Source organism: Vigna unguiculata, chromosome 11 (genome assembly GCF_037176805.1).
Source record: "Vigna unguiculata cultivar grain cowpea cultivar isolate G323 ecotype 2 chromosome 11, ASM3717680v1, whole genome shotgun sequence".
In the NCBI taxonomy this organism is placed as follows: domain Eukaryota; kingdom Viridiplantae; phylum Streptophyta; class Magnoliopsida; order Fabales; family Fabaceae; genus Vigna; species Vigna unguiculata.
This window is the reverse complement of record NC_140802.1, coordinates 37,134,066-37,150,857: the sequence shown is the minus strand read 5'-3', so window position 1 is coordinate 37,150,857 and position 16,792 is coordinate 37,134,066. Positions and strand designations below refer to the sequence as shown.

The 16,792-nt window shown below is 33.6% G+C and overlaps 1 protein-coding gene, 1 non-coding gene and 1 pseudogene across 2 annotated transcripts; 1 reads left to right on the top strand and 2 right to left on the bottom strand.

Moving 5' to 3' along the window:
* Nucleotides 1-3,619: 3,619 nt before the first annotated feature.
* LOC114168429 (uncharacterized) lies at nt 3,620-5,323 on the bottom strand (annotated as a pseudogene).
* Nucleotides 5,324-5,692: 369 nt separating this feature from the next.
* Nucleotides 5,693-5,765, top strand: TRNAA-AGC (transfer RNA alanine (anticodon AGC)). The gene has a single exon. It is a non-coding gene; the product is annotated as a tRNA-Ala (tRNA).
* An 8,191-nt stretch (nt 5,766-13,956) lies between these two features.
* Nucleotides 13,957-16,280, bottom strand: EMB1923 (embryo defective 1923). The gene is made up of 2 exons (XM_028052900.2): nt 15,799-16,280; nt 13,957-14,909 (listed from the first exon to the last, which is right to left on the bottom strand). The coding sequence occupies exons 1-2, from the start codon at nt 16,100-16,102 to the stop codon at nt 14,212-14,214; spliced, it is 1,002 nt and encodes a 333-aa protein (XP_027908701.2). The 5' UTR covers nt 16,103-16,280; the 3' UTR covers nt 13,957-14,211.
* Between the last annotated feature and the right edge of the window lie 512 nt (nt 16,281-16,792).

Sequence of the window (16,792 nt, the reverse complement as noted above, 5' to 3'; positions counted from 1 at the left end):
TTTTACTGACGTGGATGAAATCCTTTTATGGGTTAGTTGTAGCTTTGATTTTTTATATACTTTTAACATTAAGTAAATAAGGATTGGGTGGGAAATAAAATGTTGGGGTTGTGAATTGTTAAACTGTTTTTGTAGTATTAGTATTACAATAGTATATTAGAAAAATGGAGGCAGGATTTTGTGTCAATGGTTCACTTCAGTATACCAAAGTGGGGTCTTGGAATTCTATCATGGAAGTTGCAGTGCGTATGTGTTCTTTGAGTGGCCATGTATATAAATTCTTCCTTTTATTTTAGCCGCGGGTCCCGGTGGTGGTTAATATGCATTAAGTGTTAATATGGTATCTTGATATGTGTGTTGTTTATAACCTTTGAAACGCCTAATAAACAATAGCATATATTGTTTTATGTGATGAGTTACGGGAATTCAAGTTTGAATTCATGGTCCGCTTTAATTAACATTTATATTATAGATATTAATATAATGGTAAGAAAACCATGATTGGTTGTTTTGTTTTAACTCATATGTGCAGTGTATATTATTAACCACAAATTTCAAGTGATGTAATGGATTTAAATTTATGAATGTATAAGTGTTTGTTCATGTTATGAATATGATCTATGAGGTGCGATAGGAATTTAATGGAAGTGCTTGTATTTTCTGTTGGGTGTTTTATGGTTGCACATGATGATTGGGGTATGCCAGAATCTAGTACAACCAGTCAATTTATGCTACTAGAGTAGTGTCTAGTGGTGTGGGTTGGACCGTCAGGCGGTCTACAGGCACCGCCAGGCGATAGAGCATAGGCATGGGTCCATTGCAGATGGATTTGCATGGATGGGTTTGATAGCTTGGTCAGGGATATGCTGGATTAGTTACGAGCGGGGAGGTTCGTAACGGAGATTTGAGATGCGTGATTGATGCGGGCGGGGAGGTTCGTATCTGTTGTACTCTTGTGTGGGGATACGAGCGGGGAGGTTCGTATGTTCCGTGCTCACACTTGAGGCTGCTATGAGCGGGGAGGTTCATAGTAGGTGTTCACGCATGTTGGACTACGAGCGGGCAGGTTCGTAGAGTTGGACTACGGGCGGGGAGGTCCGTAGAGTTGGACCACGAGCGGGTAGGTTCGTGGGAGCATGATAATCCCTAAGGACCAAGGTTGTGAATGGATCTTTCTCATATAGGTTATGAGATTGGGGTATAATGTTATAGAAAGGTCAATAATCTAAAATTGATTAAGTTGGACTGGGTGAGGGTCAATTCTTATTATTTTATTGTTTGTATTATTTTTCTTTTCAGCTCACCCTTGCTTGTTTGTGTGTTTGTGTTTGGCGATGATCACGTGACTTGTTACGTGGGAGCAGACGTGAATTCAGGTGATCATGCTGATGCTTAGCAACAGAGCGGGGCTACTGATGGGGGATTTTCTTTATGTTATGCTTCCCTACCTTTTGTAATAGACATTATGATGTTTTATCCATTATGAACTTGTAATAAAGATGAGATAGTACGAATGGATTATAGCGAGACTAGTTTGAAATTTCCCGCGCTTGGGAATTTATTGTAATGTCTGATTTTCTTAAAGTATATTTTGTGAAAAATCAGTTTTATTTAGTAATATCCATCTGGGGTTTGTAACACCCCCGGATCCTCTTGGGCTTACCAGGCATCCCACCTGTCACCCTCAAACCGGTTGTGTTAGGTCTGCAGCCCAATACACCCCAACCCATCACCCTTCTCCGTCCATTCATACTGGGTGGGTTGTTGCCAGTGGGAATCGAACCCCCAACCTGACCTTTAACACCTCTGGCACACCAGCAGATGCTACCAGTTGCGCTGCAGCACAACTGGTAGCATCTGCTGGTGTGCCAGAGGTGTTAAAGGTCAGGTTGGGGGTTCGATTCCCACTGGCAACAACCCACCCAGTATGAATGGACGGAGAAGGGTGATGGGTTGGGGTGTATTGGGCTGCAGACCTAACACAACCGGTTTGAGGGTGACAGGTGGGATGCCTGGTAAGCCCAAGAGGATCCGGGGGTGTTACAGCATCCCCTCTGGCTACTTGAATAAGCACTAATACATGTATGATGATTTGATTGGACCATAGTTTGAGATCGGTTTCCCAATGCAATCCAAACCAGTTAAATATATGAGTGATAAAGTCATCATTAAGCATAAATCAAACCACAAAGAATTAAATGAAAACAAAGATAAACATCTAAGAAGTAGAAGTGAATATAATCAGAATTGATTACATCAAACCTGAACACGAGGGAGTTCAACTACTCATAGAATATTACAATACAATTCTAGCAGCATCTACACATAAGATCTACACTAAGAGCATCTCCTTTATGCCTCACAGACCCTATTCTACCCTACTGCTACATTTTTTTAGCCTCCACTCAATGCTTCTAATGAGGACCCAAGGTCTTTATTTAAAAGAATTTTTGGGCAGTGCTCAACCATAGGGGTTTCTTCACAGGTGGGTTTCCTTCTCAGCTCAGGCCCTTGTCTTGGTGCTTAGCACGTGACCTTTCCCTCTTGGGAGGGTTTTCTTGGCTGCTTAGCCTCATGGATATGTGCTCCAGATTTCAATGCAAAGAAGGTTTCCTCATGAGGCTTGGCTCCATTTGTTGTGCTCAGTTAGAAAGTCAAAATATGTTGTCCTGTCTTTTCTACTTCCATGGCTTAACTCTAGTACTGTGGCTCAACAACTGCATACTTCATATTTTCTCTTATATATATTGCAAAACAACAAAATATCATTACAATTTACACTACAAGAAAATTACATATTAGCGAGGGAATAATCCCTAGCGAATCCCTAGCTAATCTCTCGCAAAACGATTCAGCGAGGGATTAGCGAGGAAATAGCGAAGACACTATGTCGTAGCTAAAATATAGGTAGCTAAGTAGCTAGAGAACCACTTTGTCGCTAATCCCTAGCTAATCCCTAGCAAATCGGTTGTAGCTAGACCCTAGCTAATCCCTAGCAAATTAATTGTAGCTAATCCCTATCTAATCCTTAACAAATCGGTTGTAGCTAATCCCTAGCAAATTGGTTGTAGCTAATCCTTGGATAATCCCTAGCAAATCGATTGTAGCTAATTCCTAGCTAATCCCTAGCAAATTGGTTGTAGCTAAACCTTAGCTAATCCCTAGCAAATTGGTTGTAGCTAAATCCTAGCTAATTCCTAGCAAATTGATGAACATAATGAAAGTAGTCTTCACAATTGTCAACATACATCATTAAAATATGTGTTTAGAAACAAAAAAAAAAAAATCATCATCTTCATATTTTCTTCTCGCCATGTTTCATGACAGACGGTGGTGAAGATATCTTTAATGCAGGAAATATTTGTGTCTTGAAAAACTCCATTTGTGTTTGCATTTGTGTATGCATTTGTTGTTGTAAAAGCTTTTGCATTTCTACTTGTGCTTGCATTTGTGCTTGTATTTGTGCTTGGAATTATGCTTGAAATTGTGCATGCATATCTGCTTGTGCTTTCAACTGAGTTTGTATCTGTTGTGCATGTGCCTCTATTTGTGCTTGTAACTCTATCTATAGTTGCTTTTGAGATTCAGTTTGTAAATATAACTGTGTGTGCATTTCTTGTTACATTTGAGACATTTGTGTAGTTATTGTCGTGATTTCTTCTGTTGGAGGTGCATGATTTGGATTTGTGGAAGGACCTACAACTGATGAACATGAACCACTCACACTGATGATGGCAAGTTCCAAGCTACGACCAATACCGTGAATTCTACCTTTCTTATTTTCACCTCCCATTTTCATCCATACTTCAGAATCAACTTTAGGATGCTTTGATACATCTTCTCCATATTTTTCTACCATAGCACTTTCATATGATTCCTATATATAGTAAATCAATCATTTTGTAATATAAGATTAAATAAGTAAACAAATTATCTTACATGTATACTTACAATGAAATTTTTTGCTTTATTGGAGACATATTGACCGTCTTTTCTTTTATGAACTTTGTTGTATAGTTCACCATAAGAAACAGACCCATTACGTTCCGCCTCCTGTAAAATATATATCAAAATCCAAATGTATATCAAAATATATAATAAGTATGTTTATGTATATGATTGATGCACTAATCATATCCACCAAATGTATACAATATATAAGTATTATTAGAAAGTCATAGATATTTCTACAAAATAAGAAAATGAATACCATCTTTTTCAAGTGTTGTCCAAAGCTTATTGACCCTCCAGTGTGCACCATAGCCTCTGGCTTGGCAGCCCTATTGTTTTTACCAGCAATAGATTTCTTTTTCCAGTCTTGTGTCATCCATATGTCAATTAAAGCGTCCCACATCTCAGTCCTTATTCCTCTTGGCCCAAAACCTTTTAAGTCTTCTATATTATCTGAATTTGCTCTTTCTCTTGCCTTTTTTCTTGCCTTAGCTAAAGAGTCAGAATAACGATCCATGCATGTTAAATTCCAAACCTTTCTTACCGTGCTACGATCATAATCTGATGCAAATCGGTACTTATTCTACACCAATACAAATTTATCAAAATTAATGATAATAAGTAAATGTAATATAAAGATAAAAGATTATAGTAACTTGCCTTAAAATCATTGAATAAGATTTCTTTCATATCAGCAGAATAAGTTTTCCATTTCTCAGCTGGATTAGGCATTCTCATCAATACTTCATATGATATCTCGAGTCACAGAATCAGGAACAAACCTTCTTCTGCATGTTCAAATAATCATTTTACAAACCAAAAATTAGCAACATTGAATTGAATATTTGATTGGATGTACTTACGGTCTGCTAACTTTTTGTACAAATATGACAAGTCTTCTATCAACTTCATTATGAGAATATACACTTGAAGGATCTTGAGTAGGTACGTCATTAGATGTTGGATTGACATTTGATTGACCACCATCAAACACTGGAGTGGTAGGTGGTGATTGATTACCATCAATTGAAGTAGCACCTAAAAAAAACATTGAAACTAGAAATTGTTGACAAAGCTAATTTATTGCCTTTTTTCTCTTAATCTAAAAAAAATGAATTGTCATTTGTTTTTCATGAAGATAAATGTTGTTAAATACATAACAAAATTTGATTCTTTTTACATATAAATGGTAGTTAGATTCGCTTAAATACATACAAAAATTTAGAGTGCTTTCAACAATTATACCTGGTGATTGCAAAATAGGATCTAGTTCTGAAGGACCAACATGACATTGAATAGGCTTAAGTTGACTTAGAGTGTGACTACCTTGACCTCTACCTCTTCCTCGAATAGTCATTTCAGTTCCTGTCATGGAAATATAATTGTGACATTATTTATAGCTAAATAAATATTGCCATATTGCCAACAAATTCGATGTACTGTAACCACTACAGTTCAAGGTTCAAAGATTTAATACAATAGCATGTTATATATTTATCTAATAGTAATGATTTAATACAATAACATGTTATATATTTATCTAATAGTAGGTTGCTAGAAAATTTGGATACCTGCTAGAGAGTGCACAAAAGAGCTCTAATTTAATAGCACTCAATCCAATTCTGAGATCCAATTCTCACTGCTCAAGATGAAACTTTAAATTTAGGTAACTAACAAATGCTTCAAATTTGGGTTAAAATTGTGAATGGGAAAAAGAGAGGATAAAAGAATTACATAAAATGGGGATGTAGCTCAGATGGTAGAGCGCTCGCTTAGCATGCGAGAGGTACGGGGATCGATACCCTGCATCTCCAAACATAATTAAATTTTGCATATAAGAAAAATAAAGAATATTTTTTGAACATTATGAGCCAAACGAATTTCACTTCAGTAATTAGTAAATGCTTATTATTTTTGAACATTATGAAACCTCCAAAGTAAAATTAATAAAAATCAAGAGCAAAATCTTATTGGAGAACAAAAATCAAACATATAGTTTGTTATGTGGATCTATTTGTAATCTTCTATAGTTTGAAATGAAAACATCACTAAAAACTAATAATATATATATATATATATATATATATATATATATATATATATATATATATATAAATAAATAAATGATCTCAAACTTTTTACAATGTTGTCAAATGTATCATCTTGTATTTTTATGCAATAACATGATTACATAGATGTAACTTGTTAAAACATAAACACAATTTCATATGTTAATACACAATCTCTTATGAACAATATAATCTTTATTAGTTAATATTGTTTTTTAAGACATAATTTTGATGATAACAAATAATATTATGATGATAATTAATAATATAATTTCCAATAAATTAAACAAAGTCACACATATTCAAGCTATTAAATCGTTTAAAATAATCTAAAAGATGTATTACCACCATCCCACAACTTTGAGAGGACATGAACATAGTTGTTCCTACCACACCTAATAGTTTCACATCGCCTAAGAGTCGAGGCCTAAGACGGTTTAAATACCCCATCTCCTTCCACCCATGAGGCACCTTTTAAGGACAAAATCGTGATAGAGCACCACACTTCAAAGTGGACAATACATCAGATGAGGAGTGACTAGGATACTTATGTTTCTACCACTCCTAATAGTCTCATATCAAAATTTTATAAGTTTTGAAATTTTATTTTGAAAATTCAGAAGAAGGCAAAGAGAAATTTTATTAGTTAATATTGTTTTGTTAAGACATAATTTTGATGATAATAAATAATATCATGATGATAATTAATAATATAATCTCCAAAAAATTAAACAAAGTCACACATATTCAAGCTATTAAATCGTTTAAAATAATCTAAAACATGTATTACCACCATCCCAAAACTTTGAGAGGACATCAACATAGTTGTTCCTACCACCTAATAGTTTCACATTTCTTTGAAGTCAATGCCTAAGATGGTTTAAATACCCATCCTTCCACCCATGAAGTGTCTTTTAAGGACAAAATCGTGGCGGGGCATCACCCTCAAAGCGGACAATACCTCATATGAGGAGTGACTGGGGTACTTATGTTCTTACCATGTCTAATAGTATCATATCAAAATTTTATAAGTTTTGGAAATTTTATTTTGAAAATTCATAAGAAGGCAAAGAGAAAGTGGAATTATGAAACAAGGTTAGCAAATACTCTCAAGTTGTGCCTAATGCTCATAAAGTTCAAGGATTGGTTGAATTGGTTGTGCACTTGCTTTATGATTCCATGGTTGTGTGTTCAAACCTTGCTAAGAATGAAATTGATTTCTTTATTTTTGCTAATATAATGGTGACTTGAATGTGAAAGGGTAGGAAAACCCTAAAGGCAATGAGCAGCCAAGGGAGCTGGGAAAAACAACCCATAATGGTAATTATAGACATTAAAAAGACCAATTCTCGTTTTTTTTTTTGCCATTTACCACAATTATGAAGGATATCAAAAGGGAAAATTAGGTAATTAGGAGGGTTTTTGGAGGCTGAAACCTAGAGTAAAGAGAGAGCACGAGTTTTGGAGTGAAAAGTAAGTTAGAGGTAGTCAAGAGAGCTGAATTTGGAGGGCATCAAGGGAAGTCAATTTTTGGGGCAAGAAGAGCTATCACCTTCACTATTTTAAGCAGAAAAAAACCAAGTTAGGAGAGCTCTTTGGCATAAATATTTTTAATTGTTAATAATTTCATCTATTCTGAAATATGCATGAATAAATGTATCTTTGCCATGAAATTTCGTGCTCATTGTGGTGTGAATTTGGGGGTTAATTGTTTTGATGTGGTATGATTAAACCTTATGAGATTAAATGAAAATAATGGGGTTTTCCTGTATTGTTTGTGGTTTAAGGTTCAATTTTGAAATTTGGTGGTCAATTTGGTGTTCAAATCATGTTCATAATGCTTGTATTCTATGATGAATTGTTTGGTAAAGTTGAATGTGGTTTTGGGCAATTGGTTTGGTTTCTGCGTGCATGACAAGGAGAATGTCTGCTATTCTCGCCCAAGCTAACGATGCTCACCTTGGCGAGAATATCAGAAACACAAAACCTAGTTTGGATTCGAGCATCTCGCTAAGGAGAGAGTAGCTTGCCTAAGCGAGAAATTGAGTAGTTGTGTGGTTGTGCTCGAGGGTCTCGCTCAGGCGAGGAATCCATGGTTTGGGCGACTGATCATTTTGCTCCGGCGAGATGTACTTGCCTAAGCGAGAGATCGTGATAGGATGAGTGTGATGTTGCTGTTTCGCCGCCTATGCGAGGGACTTTTTGTTGGACGAGGGAGGATTTCGCTCAAGCACTCTCGCTCAGGCGAAGAAGTTTAGCTTAAGCGAGATAGGCCTGGTTGCTCAAGCTAAGGCTTCTAGCCCAAGCGAGTATAATGCAGTTTGTGTGCGTTGTTTGTACTCATTGATGAGAGATTTGGATAAGGGGATGTTGTGCCATGAGCGGGTAGGTTCATGGATGATGGTTAACATGTGATGGTATGAGCGGAGAGGTTCATACTCAGTTACTCTCCTGTGGGGATAGGAGCGAGGTAGGTTCGTATGTTCCGTGCTCACAGTCGAGAGATGTTGTGTGCAGGGAGGTACGTAGCTAGTGGATCACATGTGTTGGACTACGGGCGGGTATGTTCGTAGAGTAGGGCTACGAGCGGAGAGGTTCGTAGAAGCAGGATCACGAACGGGTAGGTTCGTGTGAGCATCATAAATCTTGAATCAAAGGCTAATTATGCTATGTGAATTGAAGGTTGAAAAGCCTTGGGAAAATAGGAACTTGGCCAAGAACTATCTAGAATAGAATGAATGGGTGTACGGTTATTATTTCTGATATATTATATGTTGTTTAATCTTTTATAAGCTCACTCTTTCTGTTTGTGCTTGGCGATGATCGTGTAATTCTTTACACGGGAGCAGTTGATGATACAGATGATGCTGCTAACACCTGAGACGGAGATAGGGACTAGCTTGGGATTTGAGCTAGGAATCTATTTATGTTTTTTGTTATTTTTATTTGATTTTGGAAATTGTAATAAGACTATTTCTTTTATATAGCCTTAATTGTTGTTTTAGCGCTCGAATGCAATATGAATTTTCAGTAATAAAGGTTTGATGTTCTTTTCTTAATTGTTTATTTTAAATAAGTAATATCTAGTAGGGATGTTACAATACCTAGTTATGAACTTCATATTTATGGAATGAGCACACAAGATAAATACAATACTCGTCCTGATTCACAAGACACTTAATTGTCATAACAATCATTATTAAATTTATGAACTTATACCACTTTAAAGAAAACCTAAACAACTTAGAAATAAGAAATTGAGTTTTATATTTCAAAATTTGAGCAAATGGATTTGAGTATTGTCAAAAGTTATTAATCTTGAAATATTACATATGACATGCAACCTAACATTCTACATTTATGTGTTCATTTCCCACTATTTATTTTTCAAGAGGGAGAAAATTTGTCTATTAGCTTCATTCCTTCCTGGCATGAGACTAGGCAAAACTTTATCTAAACTTAAAAATATACAGACCAACAAGATGTTATGTAATAGAAAAGAAAAGAAAGGTTGACATCAAAATAGATGACGGGCAGGAGATAAAAATGTCATTCGGCTTGCTTACAAGTGAAAAGAATAATAAAATAAATTTATAATAATAAAAATACCAATAATAAGTTTAATCTAACCAAGCTGTACTGTATGACTGACCACCATCCCTAGCCAAACCATCGGTCAGGCGGCCCAAGGACAAGCAGCCGCAGGCCGCCCGCTACAGGCGGACCATTCCTTGGGCTGTTGATGTGGCAATCTCTCCGGAGTGCTTTAAGGGAGCTCGCAATCGAACACCCTCTATATTTCATTCTAGTTGAACTTTGTCTCCACATTTATGGAGACAACAATAACGATGCACGGTCCTCCGGTCGGGCAGCCAATTAGTAAGTTAAAAGTATATTAAAGTAATATAAGTCAGTAATCAAGTTTAAAAAGCAATTAGGCCATGATTAAGAAAACACTAATCACAGCCCATACCAAAAATTATAAATAGGAGCCCGAGGTAAGTTGGTAAGAACTTTTCACTCGCATTTATTACAACATTAATTGCAATCTCTCAATCGGACTTGAACTGACTTAAGCATCAGAGCCTTTTAGACAGATACTCCGATCGTCTAGGACACCGAACAAGAGAAGACAGAAATCGAACGAGGAAAAAACGAAGCAACGAACGGTGGAGTGTTGGACAAAAAAGGACTTAAAGGATTTAAAGGACAATTCGAGTGTTGGAGATAGGTGTTTGATCCCTATACCCGAAACACAAGCATTTGAACTTCTTACTCCAATCATAAAATTTATTTTCTAATTACAAAGAATTACTTTTATCAAGAGGATCCTAAACATTTATAATTTAGCCCAAAGTGGCATTAGATTTATGATGGATCATATATACACACTCACCATTATGGTAGTTGAATATGTATCACACTAGGTTACTGGCAAGACAACTCAAATGGATTCAAGGTGCATTTGAAAGAGTTTATTTGCAACTTATTTGAAAGAACTTAGTATGTTTAGCTCATATTGTAGACTTGATTTATAGTGGTCACATTGCCTTAATTGTTCTACAATAAAATGTTTATAAGCTTTACTAAACTCTTAGTTATACCAACCAACAAGGACTGCTTATTAGGTTTTAATCTATCAGCATATAAGTGACCTACTAATGTATCAACCATCTCAAAATTATAATTTTCGCATATTACCTTCAAATCCACCCTCTTGTAACCACACAATTTAAATGTACAATCACATACACAATTTAAATGTAAATCACATTTTCTTGTTCTTGTAACAGTGAACTAAAAATCCTTTTTAGAGCTCCTATATTTCTCACTTTTCCCCAAAACTAATAACGTATGTGTCTTCCTTCCTTGTTTCCTATTTGATGTATCAGACAGACCTCAATATCACAATGAAAAATCCAAGTTTAAATTCTATCCCATACAACATGAAGTAAGCCATCTTGCATTCCAAATACCCACATAAATAATTACAACATAAGATGCATCTTTTTTCACATTTTTCAACAAATAATAACATATTTTACTTACCTCTAATTAATTCACCTTTAATTGAATAAAATTTCATAATATTAGGAATTTCATCCATATGAGACAATAAACAATACCAATTTTAATCACATATACCATTTTCAATCATAAATTTCAAGTTCCTTATTACATATTCTGGAAAATAAAATTGATGTTCCCAATTATACCATTCAAAATACAAATTTCACTTTCCAAATATACAAATTGGAAAGTATTGTGGATTTTACAATCCACAATACAAAATACATCTTCTAGATTGTGCAATTTAAAACATAAAAATAATATTTCATATTTCTTAGTCCAAAATAAAGTTTTTGAAGTAAAATGTGTTTGGATTTTGTATTCCATAATATTATTTTCAAGTTCTAAATTGTGCGATCCAAAAGAAAACATCGAATTTAAATGTTTTCTTACGAATCATTCAAGTGATATTTTGAAATAAATCGAAAACTATACCATGGAAACCATGAAAAAAGTAATCTACCAATGCTTTTCAAATGAGATATCTACCTTCAGACAAAACCTTGATATTCAAATAATTCATTTCTAAAATCTTGATTTCCTAAATAACAACAATGGAGAAGATGCAAGAAAAATGGAGTTATGGGATATTGATACACATATAAATCACAACAGGAAAAATAGGTAGTTTGAAAAATATGGTGTAGGAAGAAATTATGGGCTGAAATATATTTAAATTAAAATAATATTGCAATAAAAAATTAATGCAGTAATTCTAACTTTAACATGTGTGAAAGTGTTTATAACAATAAATGCATTTTGTTCTGGCGGAGAAATAACTCTAACATTCCATTATACAAATATAATTACAATACTATTTTTTAGTGAGCATTGATTTATTAGAACGAAAACATAATTGTTTTCTACTTTATCTAGCCAGTTTTCATTATGTAAAATAACTCATTTAAATTATTAATATTATATGATTTTTTTTTCTGTAATAAGAATGGTATAATATGAGCATGTTATTAGCCATACAAATAGATTTTTCACTTTTTATAAAGCATGATATGGTATGGTATAGTATGAGCATGTTATTAGCCATAGATTTTTATTTATTTATGGGGCAATGTATGGACGCAATACTAGGATTAATTTGATAATTGTCGTGTAATGCTTTTGAACATTTAAACTAATAATAAGATGGATAAGTCATTATTAGAAAATTGAGATAAATCAATAAGATTTATCCAATTAAAACTTATTAAAATAATATAAATAGGCTGTGCTATTAAGGTATATATTCTTAATTGATTATACATTATTAGCTTAGTTATTTATTGTTTAATTTTGGTATTGAAGTGTCGTTGCACACACACTGCCATGTCGGTTCAAGCTTTATCAAAATGACAACTTTCAAACAAGAAGAAAAAAGTAAAATTAAATTTTTCGGAAAATCATCTCAACTTTTTGTAAGAATATTTGACATGCCCTGGGAAAAACGAGTAAAATTTTCCAAAAGCATGTGATATCGACAAGAAATAAAAAAAAACAAATGCAAGAAGACCTTGGAAAATCAACAAAACTAAGTAAAACAACAATGCTACTTAAAGCTCAAGAGAAAGGTTAAAAATGTCGAGAAAAATAAACAAAATAAATTGATACTCTTAGACCTGGAAACGCTCATACAAATTGAAGACTTGAAAAATATTAAAATGAACAATGTAGTTCAAACAATAAGCATGAGAAAACAACTTATACACTTAGTTTGTCCTTATTACTTGACCCCAATTCCACATGAAAAGGATAAGTTAGATATATCATAATCATATGTTGATCCATTTTTTTATCCATTTGTAACTCATCATTTTAATAATCAATCATTTATTTTGATGATTTAAGAGTTGAGGAATGATGAGTTAAAAGTGGATAAAAAAAATAAAGTAAATATCATTATCCATCCTAAAAATATAAATTTAGAATTAATTAATAATTTAATTATTATATTTACGTATTTAACCCCTTAATGTGATCTCTTCCATGAATTGATATCACTTGATTTGCCCAATTTTTTTTGATAAATTCTAAATTTTAAACTTTTATACATACATACATATATATATATATATATATATATATATATTATCATTTAATAGATAATATTTTATATATTATATAATCATCATGCGTAATGGTATTATTTATCTAAAAATATATTTAATAAAGGAGAGGGTAAAATATCATTTTTAGTAGAGCAACTATAACTAAAGTTTTTTTTAGTGCAGTAGACGGAGTGGAGATGAGGAAGAAGGAAGGGAAAATGTAAAATATTTTAATTTCAATTTTCTAAATTTTAAAAAGTATTTATTTAGTACTTTGAATTACAATATATATAAATATTAAATTTAAAAGACTACAAAACATTTATAAACTTTAAATCTTACACTCTATACTTTAAACGTTACATCATTCTATACCTAAAATAACATTTTAATTCTTTAAATTTAGTATACAGAAACTAAAATCATATTTCTTTTAGCTTTGAATAATTTAAGAAAACGTTTTTCAAACTTAGTGGACTAGAAGCAATATTATCCCAATATTAAGACACTTAAAATCATAATAAAACCTAAAATTAAATAACAAACAGTCCCTACCTTTACAAATTGGAGGTATTTATGTCATTACATGCATATATTTTATTTTCTTCAACTTTCTGTACATACAAAGTGAGAAAAAAAAATCTTTTACCTTTCTCCTTTCAATTTTGTCTTACTACATAACTTAAGAATCATCCCTACCTTTTATTTTCTTATCAAACAATGCATAAAACATGTGAGTTTCTTAAATCATGCAAATTAAAGTATCATTGAATAAAAAAAAAAGATGAAGAATTACTTATAATTGACCTAATAAAATACATGTCTTGGCAATAATCCAAAATCCTTTCATTTTCTTCTTGCATTTCATTCCATTAATTCCCTAAAAGAATTCAAACATAAAATCTGACAGTACATTTTCTGAAAATCTGATAAGAAGCTTATACGCACAGGCACAACCTAAGGATTCACTACTCATTCTAAAGCATGCAAAGAACACTACAATAACAGCATCAAGTAGAACATCTATATCATAACCTACCTCAACTTTATAGATCACCAAAATGCATTCTTCTTTGGACTCATACAATCATCCATGTCAAGTGCCTGTACCCAGCCCACTTAGCAGCAACTCGCAAACCAATAGCAAAAGCTGCAAGAACAAGTGGAATTGGAAGCCTCATCTCACTTGTTTCATCTTCTCCACCTTCTTTCCCTTCTAAACCCATTTTGGAATACTGATATATGGCTAAGGCCGTGTATGAAATAATCACCAAAACTCTAACCCAAGGCTCCCCAACACCAGCAAGAACGGCTGCCACTGGCATTGCAGCTGAAACATCATCTCTCTTCTTCACAAATTTTGAAAAGGCATACACCCCAACCAGAAGGGTCCAGAACAAAGGTTCAGAAACATATCCTCTAACAGCAGCATAGCCAATAACACCAGATATGGTCAAAACATAAGGTTGGCTGTTGATGCAGTTTGGCACAGTAGCTTCACCAATGGCTAAAACAATTGATGCTAGCACAATGATGAGGGTCAGGTCTGGTACAGGGGCATTGCCAATTATCCAAGAGTAACAAGCCCGAACTGTGTAAAATAAATCCTCCATGCATCTAATTGAAAACGTGATTGGGCTTCCTATGAAATGGTAGACTACAGCAAATGCGTATTTCAAGATATATCCTATAAAACGAGCAATTGCGAATGCAGCATTCTTCCAGTTTGAAAGTTCAAATAGAACAGCTCTCCAAGCATAGATGAGAAAAGCCATCACTGTACATAACATGGAATCAAATGGTTACATTATCACACAAAATGAATTCATACAGCATAAGCAAAAGAGCAATAAATGCAACACACGCTAAAAACCTTTGGTAAAAGAGTGCACTACAGACCATTCAAGTTAAATTTTGAGTCTATATATTGTTAATGTCATAAACTCATAGTTCAACGTATCCAAAACACATGGAATCACACCATAACATTATACAAAATTCAAAATGTTACTACACAATGTTACAAATCAATACGACTGCATTAAAAATGAGATTCCGCATGATTACCAAAAGAAGCCGAAAAAAAAAAACTTAACCGCAATAAAAAAAATGTAGTTTTTCTAGTTTCATCAGATTTCAGATTTTTTGGGATAGATTCGACGGTTTACAACGATTGAGTTTGGTGATTCAGTCAAGTTCAGTTTTGAACACCTCATAGCAAAAGAAAACCGTATATACACACACATCACCCACATAGTGCATGACAAGTGATAATCTCTTCCTACTGATTTTATATAATCACTAATTAGTAATAACTCCATCAAAACGTATAGAATGACAAAATCACTAAAAAAAACTCTAAATTTGGAACTGAACCTCAACTGGTATGTCAAACAAAGTCTCAGCCCTGAATAATTGTGCATGCCAAAACGTTTAACCATGACATGAAACGCAAGAACTTTAAAAACAATAAATTTCCCCAATTCTTATTTGCCCATCGATCCTACAACCAAACAAAACCTTCACAACAACCCAAGCATCATTCTTTATAATTCCACAAAAAAAAAAATATTAACACAATTGTTCAGCTGAAAATAAAAAAGTTAAATTTATTTAATTTATCCTGTTTGTCCTGTACGAGAGAAAGAGGGGGAAATGAAACTGACCCACAAACCATGGCCAGCGAACAGGAGGACTTGGAACTTCTTTGGTGAGGTATCTAAAGCGTTCGGGCATGGTGCTATTCCCTCGCGCCTCTTTCTCTGCTTCATCCAATCCATTCAAAACGTCGCCGTTACCGGCCTTGTCGTTTAGCGCGAAAATCCTCCCGAGAGAAAAGGTGGGGGATTTGACGGAAAAGCCGATGAGTTTTCGTCTGAATTGGGGCCTTAAGGGTTGGAATTGGGTAGAAGGGAATGCGGGTTTGAGAGAGAGTGTGGGAGATAAGAGGGTTGGGATTGTTGTGGACATGGCTCTTGGGTTCCTTCGTGTTCGATTAGAGACTATTGAGGGTAACCCATTGTGTTGGAATCACAGGGGAACCAAAACTTGCATATGCTGCAGTGGAAGATAAACCTCGCTGCCCCTACCCTATTTGCCTTTTCCTGTAACTATCAAGCACAAAAGTACTCGTATCAATTAATTTAGCTCTTCTAATTGTATTTCTAAATTGAGAAAGTATTTTTAGAAATTTTATTACAACATTATTGGTTTAAAATAACAATGGAATTATATCATATAATATATATTTTTATTTTAAAAAAATTATCTATACAATTAAAAAAAAAAACTCATTTTGATTCACTCTATTTAATTGCAAAAGTTGTTCAAAAGATTTTAGAGTAAGTCTCTATTTATAGTTTTTTCAAATTACTGATTAAAAATATCTTCTAACGCTTTTAATTGATTAAATTAGGCTCCTAATCAATTATTCTAATTGAATTTTGAAAATTTTGCAGCGTTTTCTATGAAATGATGATTATTATTCATTTTAACCATTTAAATAGGTTCATCATTAGTTATGAAATAATTTTAATCGATTAAAAGAATTCCTAATAATTATTTTTGCTAAAAGCATTAAATCTTGAAAGAGCACTCTATTTTAATCAATTATTAGTTGATTATTATGTTCTTAAAGCCTCTCAAGTTCAATATCATTTT

Bases quoted from the DNA above. Each gene is read 5' to 3' on its own strand.
- EMB1923 (XM_028052900.2), bottom strand. From the start codon at position 16,102: ATGTCCACAACAATCCCAACCCTCTTATCTCCCACACTCTCTCTCAAA. The intron at 14,910-15,798 runs GTCAGTTTCATT...TGTTATGTACAG, and splicing joins TCGCTGGCCATGGTTTGTGG to TGATGGCTTTTCTCATCTAT.